Here is a 12,688-nt window from a genome sequence, read left to right on the forward strand (position 1 = left end):
ATGGCTGCAATATAACAAAGAGTGAAAAATTTAAGGGGGTCTGAATACTTTCCGTACCCACTGTATATACATTTAAAAAGTAAAACAAATTAACATTTTAGAATCGTAGAATTCTACGAACAATTTATAATTCAATGTGGTGTGTGTTTGTGTGTGTGTGTGTGTTTGTGGGCGCATCACTGATTTGTTGACTCCTCCCTCTTTTTGTGACAGGCATCAATGTATCTTGCTGCTAGTAAGATACAATCTTGTTTTTCACCTAATAAATATTGAAGTTGTGTTTTATTGTTTAACATTTTGAAGTCAGGGCAAAGTACTTCAAATTTGGGATAAAATGTCTTTCTAATGTCTTGATAGTTAAGGCAGCTGGTGAGGAAGTGTTGCTCTGTCTCCACTTCTCCATGGGTACAGTATGGGCAGATGCGGCTCTCTTTGGGCAGCCAGTGCTGTCGATATCTGCCCGTCTCTATAGTCAGAGTATGATTGCTCAGTCTGTACCTCGTCATTTGTCTTCTTAATTTACAGTCTTTCACTGTACTCAGATATTCAGCAGTTGTGTATTCTCTATTTAGGGCCAAATAACATTCAAGTTTACTTTGTTTTTCTGTTGTTTCAGTCCAATAAGTTAGATAATTTTCTTTTTGTGCTTTTATAATTTGGTTGGGCCGAATTTTGTGGATGGATGTTTCGGTGTCCTGATGCTGGCTGTTGTTAGTCATGTTAGTTTGTTTTTGCAGCTTCAGGGGCAATCAGGGGACTTTTTTCAGGGTTCACTTCATGGATTTTAAGGGCCTTAAAATGGTAAGAGTTGGGGTCACTCATTTTTATGTGTTTCCAAAATTTGATGGCTCGTTTCTCAATGCGCATTAGTAGAGGGTATTGGCCTAATTCTGCCCTGCATGCATTGTTCGGTGTGTTCCTCCTTACTCTAAGGATACCTCTTACAGAACTCCACATGCAGCGCTTCAATCGGATTTATGTCCCATTTTTCAAATTCGTGATTTAGGAGAGGACCCCCACACTTCACTGCCATATAATGCAATAGGTTCTATGACTGATTGGAATATTTTGAGCCAGATTCTAATTGGTATTTCAATTTGAATAGATTTTTTGATGGCATGAAAGGCCCTTCTTGCTTTCTCTTTCAGTTCATTCACAGCCAAATTTAGCTTACCAGTTGCACTTATTTTCAGTCTGAGGTATGTGTAGTTTGTGGCATTTTCAATTTTGGCCATACCAAGGGTGAAGTTGTGTCTCTTTCCCTGAACTCTGGGTCTTTTCTGGAATGTTAGTACTTTAGTTTTGTTAGGATTAATAGTCAGGGCCCAGGTCTGACAGAATTTGTGCAGGATGTCTAGGTTCTGCTGTAGACCCTCTTCTGTTGGAGACAGAAGGACCAGATTATCTGCAAACAGCAATAACTTTATGTTGGAGTCATGCAGTGTGAGGCAAGGTGCAGTTGATTGTTCTAGGAGTTTCGCCAATTCATTAATGTAGATATTGAAGAGGGTCGGTGATAGTGGGCAGCCCTGCCTTACACCCCGCCCTTGAGTGAAGAATTCTGTTTGTTTATTTCCAATTTTAATTGCCATTGATTGTTTGAATACATTGTTTTTATAATATTGTATGTTTTACCCCAATATCTGATACTCTCTCTCTCTCTCTCTCGCTCTGTCTGTCTAATAACTTCATTAATATCTGCATTAGTCTGCTCAAGCCTCCGTTACTAGGTCTAAAATGACGTTTTGGAATTAGCAACGGAGGCGTTGGATGAGATGCGGAAGAAATTAATCCTACTCACAATATCGTTTTAAGTACAAAAACCGGACAAATGCCTTGAAATATATCTGCTATATCTGATCAATGTCTTTAGGTCTGGCAACCATAGTATAAGCGGAATAATTGACTCCGGGCCGTTGAATTATTAGAAAAATAATGCACACCCGAGGCGTTATTTTTCTAATAATTCAATGGCCCGTCGTCAATTATTCTTTACATATTATATTATTATATTGTGTGTGTATGTGTGTGTGTGTGTGTGTGTGTGTGAGAGTGATTAGGGTAAAATAGGAAAAAAATAGACCCTATATCTTATTTTTTTCTTTGTGGACAACCAATTACAGTCTTTTAAAGAATGTGTCATACCTAGCAACGGGGGTAAGCCCCACCTCCTCACTATGATGAAAGTTTTTGTCTTTCCCTCGCTCAGAGTTGCTCTCAGATTGGTCCTGAATCACTCCTAAGCTAAGATTCCTAGTTAGAAATTTTTAAGATAAATTAGGAGCTCTCTGAGAGGATTCTTAGAAGCTTTAAAAATACGGGCCCAGATCTTTAAAAAAAAATTACGTTAATGAAACTTTAACTTATGACTGGAGTAGAATATGCCAGAATATCATTATATAATTTCCTCTAAGGTCAGTTCAGGACACACTTCAATCAGTAGAAAAAGGAATGGCTCCAAATGGTATTTTGCGAATTAAATGGCACTAAAAAATACTAAATAATATCTTTTATTTAAAAAAAAGACAGCAAAAGTAATAAATATATTTACTATATATTACTTTTATATTACTATATATTATTAATTGAATATTTAGTCTTTAAATAAACCATTAATACCATTTGTAAATTAATATAATGTTTTTAATTTCATATATTATAATGTAGTGATGTCAAAATTCACTTGTACTTTACAAATTCCTTTATTAAGACTGCTACATATCTAATTATTTTCCAGCTCTGATTTGCATCAAAGTTTTAAATTGGATTAGTTGTGACAGAGCTGTAAATAGCTGAAAAGCCTTTTGTTTCAAATATATTTCTTTAATATTATCTTTTAGCAGTTAAAATTAGAGGTTTGCAGATGCATTTCACAGTCCATCTGTGGAGCCATAAACTTTCCAGGCTTGATGAATCCGATTCAACCAATAATCATCTCATCAGCACCTTCTCCAGTGGTTTATAATGAAATGAAATTGCATTTCAACGGATCATTATGTAACTGTCACACTGAGTGATAGAGCTAATGATCAGTTACATACTAATGCTGCTGTATTCTCTGTGGAACTTGATCTTCTCATCTATCACACATGCGGTGAGAAACACGCACGTACATGATTTCTGTGAAGTGTTTTAATGGCTGACCTTGATCAGGCAGGCGTTGGATACCACTTGTTTTGAGTCCACGATGTCCACCAGTGGTTCTTTCATAGCTACGTTCCTGATGCAGGTCATGTCAAAACCATAAACGTTCTCCCACCCTGCTCAAACAAAAAATCATTTGATTTTTGATAAACAGCTTAACTAAGACCCCAAAAATAATCTACACGTGTGTAAAGATAGCACTTGATTCCCTGCTGAAAAAAACAATAGAAACCATCACAGAATTTGTAATGCTTTACTGGTTATAATGGGTATTGTATTGGTTTTAATGGAAACTGTACTGGTCCCTGTGGGGCTCTACTGGTAATTTGTTGCTTTTTATTGGTGGCTTGATTAAACCACTAAATCCTAATGGAATATGTCCCAAAACACACTACAGGAAACTATTTTTTAATGGTTTTAATGGTTAATAGTTGATGGTTTGTAAAGTTTGTAATGGTATTTTATTTTTAGTGGAAACCATTCGAATTTCTGTAATGGTTTCTACGTTTTTTTTTGTTTTTTTTTCAAGCAGGGATGTCTCGAAATGTATTCGAAATCACATGTATAGTGCATGAAATATAGAACAAACATCACTTTTGTGTATATGTATAAATTGCGTATTTATGCACTATTCTATGACGTTTTGTAGTATAAATAGTGCGAGTAGCTTGTTCACAGTGAAAATTCCAAAAAGAAAAAGTGCACATTAAATACTCGGATGATGCATTTAAATAACTGAAAAAACAAAGTGTGGAATGTTGGACACTTCATGCACTCAACTGTCGGAGCTTTAATTTTGTAGTAAAGGGGGAGGGGCTATCAGACTCCGATTATGAATGACAAAATAACCTTATATAATTCATACACTATGTGGTTAGGTACATCGTGCATAAGTACATAGTGTATACGTGTATAGTGTGTCATTTGCGATGCAGCTACTGAGACAGACAACGAGGTAAAACAAGGGTAAGCATTGGCAGTGTTTTTACAAGATGGAGGAATTTGATGGAATATTTGGGTTTCAATCAATAAGACAAATGAGTTTCTTCTCGACAGGTAAGCTAAACTTAAAGTTAAAAGTATTCCTAAAATGTTGGACCTTTTATTGAAAGTAGCCTACTTTTACTTGTTGAGATATGCCTTCACTTTTATAGAGCTGTAGGAGCTCTGTTTGTGATGTTTGAGTTGGTGGAAGCATGATGTGTGAAAGGGGCGTTTGAAAAGGTTGTTTGAAAACATGCTTTCGTAGCACGTTCTCGCTATAGCCAATCACGTTTTGCTTTACATTTAGGGTGGTTTCACCCTGAAATAAGTTCATTCATCTGCGTTGGCTCAAATAGGAAATATAAGGGACAGTAAAAGATGTTTAAAATTGGATTTCGTTAGACCATTAGACTGTGTACTGTGTACGCCAAGCCACAGTATTATATTTTACGTGCTTTTGAAAATGCCAAAGAAACAGAGCTTTACATCTCTGTTAGGGGAACAGCACTACACTGGATATAGATGGAAGATGGAACGAAAAAACCTCATCTCTCCACAAACTGCCTACACTAGCTTTAAAAAAAAGTGCAACTGGTCGGCGCCGATAATTGATTAGTGCGTCGACATACAGTGCAACTGCGTCTCGTGGTCCTTTGCCGATCACGATTTTATTATCACCCAATGCTTTTATGTCATCTCTCTACTGTCCTGTCCCAATAAAGGCATAAAAATTCCATAAATATAACTTTTAAAAAAGTGCAACTGTTTTTAGCATTGATAATAAGAAGAAATGTTTCCTGAACAGCAAATCATAGAATGATTGTAAGATGACCATGTGACACTGAAGGCTGGAGTAATGGCTGAAAATTCAGCTTTGCCATCAGAGGAATAAATTGTGTTTTAAAATATGTATTATATTTATTATTATTTTAATATATTGAAATTAAAAATATTTTAAATTGTAATAATATTTCATGATATTACTGATTTTACTATATTTTTGATCAAATAAATGCATAAGAGTATTGTTGCCGCCGCCGCCATGTTGTGGAGACGCTGTGTGTTTTGTTATTGTATCTTGAATATGAAATATTTTGTCTCCCTGCATTGGCAGATTTTTTTATATTTGTTTTAACTTGTTTATGCTTAAAGTAAAAAAAAAAAAACAGCAGTGAAGTAAGACAAAAATACACTTTAAGATAGTATTATAGACCTGTTTAATTGTAGCAGCTTAGAAACTTTATTTGTAACTGTATTTGGATAGATGAAACCCTCCTTGAGGAATAAGAGATGTTTCTGTGTGTGTTTTGAGACTCACAGTGAATCTTGAAGTCCTTGTACTGCCTGTCTTCAATGGCCACCACATATAGAGCAGCCCTGTCTGGGAACATCAGACCTCCAGGTTTCTAAAGATGAAGAGCACAGAGTGTTTGCTCATTCTGTAGAGACATTGGCTGTATATACAGTACACACACTCACATGTGCTTTCTTTACTACACACACACATAAACACTGACCAGCCACTTATCTCTGGCGTAGATGACTGTGTTGAGCATGGACTCATAAAAAAGGCAGTAACCCATCCACTCTGAGATGATAATGTCCACCTGATCTACCGGCAGCTCCGTCTCTTCCACTTTCCCTTTAAAGATGGTTATAACTGGAACACACAGACAGGATAAGGCCACAGAGACACTTGACAGATCTTTTCTACTCTTTTAATTTTTAAGGCTAGTTAAAAGATGTGGGTCAAACCATACGTGTATGAGAGAGAGACTACAGCTAAGATTGCAACATCACCTTTTGTTGAACTCTCCTGATCGAAAATATAGCATCATGTTATAGTGATAACTTGTTCTAGCTAATAGGTTAGAATTAAACTATTAAAATGTGCTGTTAAAGGCTAACTGAAAACATAAAGAAAGTGAAATGTTTAATTTGACCTTTGACTTTGACATGTTTTCATGACTACGAGTAATCACACTATGCAGCAATTTTTCTCTCATTTCTAATCAGGCACTGATTGAGTACTAAGAAAAATATGTTTTAGCCAATAAAATCTCAGTGTCAGGAAGAGTTTTTATTTATTGAAAGAAATTAATACTTTTATTCAGCAAGGATACATTAAATGGGTCACAATTTACAGTAAAGACATTGTTACAAAAATATATATTTCTAATAAATGCTGTTCTTTTAAACATTCTGTTCATCAAAAAATAAGGTATCACAATTTACACAAAAATATTAAGCAGCACAACTGCTTTCAACATTGAAAATTATAAGAATTTTTTCTCGAACACCAAATAAGCATATTATGATGTCTGAAGGATCATGTGACACTGAAGACTGGAGTAATGACTGCTGAAAATTCAGCTTAGCATCACAGGAATAAATTACATTTTGAAATGTATTAAAATAGACAACAGTAATATTTTACAATAGTAATGTTTTTATTGTATTTTTGCCATGGTAAGCATAAAAGTTTTCCTACAAAAAAAAAAAAGGTAATGTATTTTTTTACTGGAAAACGAGACAAAAATTCTTATTAATGTATTTTTTGGGGAGGACAGTGTCCTTGATAGTCATTCTATAATTATATTTATTATAAGACATACTGAACATATACAATTTAAATTCTCTCTTAATATTAAAATACTGCAGAGATTTTAAATTATGTATATTTAGGAGGCTGAATAGAAGAATGCTCAACCAGCACACTTTATCCTGTCAGTGTTTCATCCTATTTGTCATTCTGTTTTTCTCACACGCCCACATAAGCAAGCTAACTACACAGCAACACACACTTATACATTATCTACACACATCATATCTGCTTACCACTGTCCAGATGATTGGCCTTGATGATTTTCTCAGAGTATTCTGATATACTTGAGCATTCAATCTGAGGAAGGGAAGAAAAAAAAAACAGAACAATATGAGGATTTAAACTTTCTAGTTGGTTGATTCTGGTTTAGCTGGTAGACCTTGCATTACCTTCTCTAGCCTTACATCCTCTTTCAGACAAGACATAGCATTATAGAAACTGATCTGTCTGATTTGGTTAATGTTAAAATACTTAATTCCTAGCATGATTGGCTTATGAATATTAAGCAAACTTAGAAATATTTTTATGTTTTATTTGTTTCACTCCTTCTAAGCACTGTGGCGATATCAGAACTTGCCTGACAGTAGTGACACCGGTTCAACCAATGGCGTGAGTTTGCGGCTGGACTTTTTGCTTTTCTGACAAATGTCACTAATTTTGCAGTTCTGTTTGGTAAGTCAAGTGGTGCTAATATTACACATTTCACATTTAACCAGCTAGACAGATGTAGAAGTTTGTGAAAGTGTGTGTTTGTATGTGGTGGACAGTTGTAATTGTTACATATGTTTTGTTACATGAATTACTATTCAAAAGTTTGGGACCAGTAAAAATAAAAAAAAAAAGAAGTCTGTTATGCTCACCAAGGCTACATTTATCTGATCAAAAATACAGTCAAAACAATAATATTGTGAAGTCTCATTATAATGTATTTTTAAAATGTATTTTATTCACGTGTTGGCAAAATGTTGAATAAAATAATTAAATTCTTTGAAAAAAAAAAAAACATACAGACCCCAAACTTTTGAACTGTAGAGTACAGTATCTTGTTTTTGATGGGTTACACAGACGGTGTCCTTCCCCTTAGAGTCTCTCAACATTGAGAGCTTATGATTCTTGCACCTTGCAGTCCTGCCCATTAGACATGTTCCTCTGATCAGCCTCCAGCCACCCTATTTAGCATTCACAAACAGTCCAGATTCCTGTCCCGTTGTCAGAGAGAAATATATGTAAACGAGCACACAGAGAAACGGGGCTGTCACAGTGGCCCGAGGCTAAAGGGAAGAGGAGAGATTAAGTAGGAAGCTGTCAGCTGTATAAATGAGAGACTGATTCCAGACAGCACAGATCCCTCTGCCTCGTGATGTCCCTTGTGTTTACCCAACCATCATTAGTGTCTATAGCCATCGCCATCAACTCCAGTGTAGCACATGGAGTCAGTCAGCATCTCTTCCACTGACAAATAATCAGAACCGTCGCTTTCTCCTACATGGCAGCCCCACCTGTTTCTGGAAAAGTTTCACGTACTGATGTGGGTCAGCACTGAGTTTAAAAGTAATCAGAGAAGCCCATAACACAGTCAGCACATTTCCACTCTCAGAAGAAAAGTGCTTGATGTACACATGATCAAAGTGCCAGGGCCTGAGCTACAGTAAACAGAGATCAAGGGCTAAACTTTGCAAACAAGACAACTTTAAATATGATGATTTTATCTCTTTTTTTCAGTCACAGTTTGAGTTATTTGGTGAAAATATCAATTGTAGTAATTCAGCAGCTACTAGCATGCTTTATATGTTCATTCCGAAATATTTTGCTAAGCATTAATGGACTTTTCCTGGTTCAATACTTTGACTTTTGCTTCAGTTTGTAAACTGTTCACAGTAATGCACTTACAATGGAAGTCTGTGGGTCTTTGCATCAGCATAAATGTTAAAATAGATACTGTTTCAAAAGTATAGCTGTAAGACTGCAGAATTATATGTTAAATTATATGCTAAAATTTATTTAACACCATTGTATCAGGTTTCTGGTTCAAACATGACACTTCATGGTAAATTTACTTTAAAACAGTTACTATTTGGCTTACCTCTGTGTTTTCATTTTGAAGGAACATGCATGTTTCAATCAAGTAGCTCAATCAAAAAGGTATATTCCTGTGCTAAGTTCCCCAATATTCACATGTCATGACAAATTAAACAAATTAAGTTTTGCATGGTATGTGTAAGGACATCACAAAATGACCAATTAAAAAATTGTGCTAGTAACACATAACCAGGAGGTTAACCAGGTTAAAAACTGCTAAAAAGATAATTTAGACAACTTTGCATTTCAAATACCATGCATTTTTGTACAGACAAGTAATACAATCACAAAATTATAAGTCCTAAACAGTACACTTCTCGTGTAAATGCAATACTTTTTTGCAAAGTAAGGAATGAGTCAAAATTTATTTATGATAAATTTACATTTACATTTAGTCATTTAGCAGACGCTTTTATCCAAAGCGACTTTAAAGAACACAAGCAGTTAGTAAATGAATAGAGCGCAAGTCTAAAAGGGGCAAGTTTTTTTTTAAAGAATAGAATTAGAATAGAGAGTGCTAGAGTTGGAGGGTCAAATAAAGATGGAAGAGATGTGTTTTAGCCGATTCTTGAAGATGGCTTGGTCCTCTTGATTGCTTTCCCAGGTGTGTCTTGTTACCTTGTCATCTTGTTAGTGTCTCTGTGTATAACAGTCCTGTGTTTTAGTCAGTCTGAGTCAGTCGTTATCTTTGTGAAGTTGTGGCGTGTTGTTTCTTTTGCCTGGTTCTCCCCAAGTTATGTTCATCGTTTGATGCTCTGGATTACTTTTGTTTTATTAAACTTCCTACTGCTTGCATTTGGATCCGACCTCTGCTCTTCCTTGCACTGACGCGTAACAGCAAGCATCACTCAAATTTTCCTCAGAAATGTAATAATCTAGTTTATATTCTACATTGCAATTTTGAGCAAGTGGTATTTTTGAGTTTGTGATGAGCACTGTAACATAGACACTGAGGAGAGTTTGCACTCTCTGGCATTTAAATATGATTAAGCCATTCAGAGAATTGTCCATTATCACAGTGCAACTGGATAAGGGCAGCGAGAAGTAAATCATATCAGCTCAATTACAGCAGAGACCACGGCTCAGACAGACACCCGCACGCGGCTCGGCTTCCCGAGGTAGTTCGCTCTCTTCTGAAAACCGAGAAAAGCTCTCAGAACATTCTGTCCCAAGAGGTTTCCAGGACACATAAAATCGAGAGTTTCTCTCTCTGTTCATACTCTAACTTGGCTTAACAAGCTCTGGCTTTCGTTCTCAAAGTGAAAGTGCAAAACAAGCACCACATGGTTAATGTGGCCTTTCTGACCTTTACTGCTTTTTCCAGTGTCTCTTTCTCAGATTTATTCGAAGAGCCAATTACCACAGCCTCACAATATAGTGTGTTAGAGCCTGATATATCAGCACGGCCAATAAAGGTTGCCCGCTAAGAGCCTTCACTAAGCACTGGGGAGGAATGCATTGAGAGGGAGAGCTCTGAATGGACAGGACAGGAAGTGAGAAAGAGAAATGGATTGAAACTGGGGGTATTGCAAGACAGAAAAAACATACTGTATATATATATATATATATATTACCTAATATGTGTATACAGCCGATACTGATAAGCTGATCATTATTTTCACACTCAAAATCATTTAACAGATACATTGTCAATCCTAAAATACTATAGTATTTTGTCTGAATACATAAAAAAAATGCAAAATAAACTTATAACCTTTAAAATTCATACTACTGATTTACTATTGAATGTAAATCTGCTTGAAGTAATGTATAAATCACTACATATATAAAACTGACTAACCTGACTTGATCAACTTTAATTGAGCATTACATTATGATGACAAAGACAATATAAATGTAAAAACAAGGAAATGAGCATGCAAAATTAATGATCTAATATTGGCTGATATATTATGAATACTGAATGATTAATGAGTTATAACATACATGCGATAATATACAAAAACATGTATATAAGGAGACTAGAATATCATATCAAATATATGTTGTTATGGCCTTTAAACAGACCATTTTCCTATTATGAACTGCTTTGAACTTATATTTACAATCTTTACTATGAAATAAGTAGGTGGTAATATGTCGTCATATTTCCCTACATAAGAGGATTATTCGTTTACACCTTCAAAAGCTCTTGGTGCGACTGCCAAACATGATGCTATTTTGAGCTGTGTGAATCGTTCCAGCATTGTAGGAGGCTACAGGCTAACACGGTTTTAGGCATAAGGAGGGCCGCCCTCTTACCCCATACACGTGCTTGGCTCCGGCCTTGGCAGCAAACATGGAGAGGATGCCAGTACCACTCCCCACGTCCAGCACGATCTTGTCCTTGAAGATGTGTTTGTTATGGTACATGGAGTTCCTGTATGTCAACGTCCTCACTTCGTCCTTTAGCATTTCCTGTACATTCACGCACAGATATACACACATGGTCACACTTTATTTTATGGTCCAATTCTCACTATTAACTTTTATTAACAACGACTTCTGCCTCAATAAACTCCTAATTTGCTGCTTATTAATAGTTAGTACGGTAGTTGTTAAGTTTATGTATGTGGTAGGATTAAGGGATCTAAAATATGGCCATGCAGAATAAGGCATTGATATGTGCTTTAGAAGTACTAATAAACAGCTAATATGCTAGTAATATGAATGCTAATAAGCAAGTACTATAATATTGAGAATTAGTCCTTAAAATAAAGTGTTACCATATGCACAGTTTGTTCTGTTTTGTAACATAATGATTGTGTTTCAAATCTTGGTGAGCTCCCGTCAATGTTTGAAAATGTGTCTCTAACAGAAAACTACCGTGGCATAGTATATAATCATGGTTGTTTGGACATGGTACTATAGTTTATTGTAACTCTGAGTGCCATTTAAATACAATGGTAGACCATAAAAAAAAGGATTTTTCGAAAAAGTTGTAAATAAAAAAAGTACTGGAGTAGGTTTTACAAGAAAATACTATTTCAGTTTTCCTTCTAAAATATCCCTTTTAATTCAATATTCTACTTCCTGTTTCTTTGTAATTATTTGTGGAATTTACTAGCAATTTCTGAGTGGATGGGATACCATTCTACAGCATGGTATATATTAAATAAAAAACAATGGTATCACTAATAGATCACTATAGCATGGGTTTGCTAGTTCTTTTTTGTAGGGCATATAAGATGTTGTCTAAGTAGGCAGCTCACTTTTTGTATGGAAACACACCCAATTAATTATTCAGTCCTCACCCTTAAGCAAAAATGTACCATGGTGTTGTTTTTGGACATGGAAATATCTAGGTATATCTTGGTAAAATATGCGGTCTCAGTAGATACATTATCACTCAGTTTAAATCACAGCCAACAAATTATTCAGTAGTTTTAAAGATGTTAAACCATATAAAGCCTTCTGTATCATATTTGATGCACACACATTTCTAAGGGCTCTAAATGATCAACATTTAAATATCATCTTACTGTGACATATTATTAGGAGATAAGAGTGACAAATGATATTTATATGCATTTTATGTAAGTAGTCTGCTATACTGTTTTAAAGATCTCATTTATTTACATATACAGGGTTAATAAGGCAATGTGATTATTAAATCTAATCAATGAAAATTCAAAACCTAGTGATCTGCCTATCTAGGCGACAATTTAGGGCATTATAAGTGCTGTAGCGTCTGGACCAATCAAACACACAATATATATTTTGTTAGCTATATTTAACAAATACTCTGTAACATAGCCACACAGGCATTTAAGCTAAGCCCTTTACCTCAACTGCCAGCTGTTAGCATCCGATTAACACTTAGATAGGTGTGGAAAGTGTAACTTTCTAACCACTCCTCTCTCTCTCTCTCTCTCT

General features: G+C 35.4%; 1 protein-coding gene across 1 annotated transcript in view; it reads right to left on the reverse strand.

Annotated features, from left to right (window-relative positions):
• LOC107670367 (protein arginine N-methyltransferase 8-B-like) overlaps positions 1-12,688 on the reverse strand; it is a 26,282-nt gene that overhangs the window by 7,724 nt on the left and 5,870 nt on the right. The window contains exons 3-7 of the mRNA XM_016462938.1: positions 11,075-11,230; positions 6,967-7,030; positions 5,646-5,788; positions 5,447-5,534; positions 3,145-3,260 (exon numbers count right to left, since the gene is read on the reverse strand). Of these exons, the coding sequence (XP_016318424.1) occupies positions 3,145-3,260; positions 5,447-5,534; positions 5,646-5,788; positions 6,967-7,030; positions 11,075-11,230 (567 nt within the window). The remainder of the gene's footprint in view (positions 1-3,144; positions 3,261-5,446; positions 5,535-5,645; positions 5,789-6,966; positions 7,031-11,074; positions 11,231-12,688) is intronic.

This window comes from Sinocyclocheilus anshuiensis, unplaced genomic scaffold (assembly GCF_001515605.1).
Source record: "Sinocyclocheilus anshuiensis isolate Anshui unplaced genomic scaffold, SAMN03320099.WGS_v1.1 scaffold949, whole genome shotgun sequence".
In the NCBI taxonomy this organism is placed as follows: Eukaryota; Metazoa; Chordata; class Actinopteri; order Cypriniformes; family Cyprinidae; genus Sinocyclocheilus; species Sinocyclocheilus anshuiensis.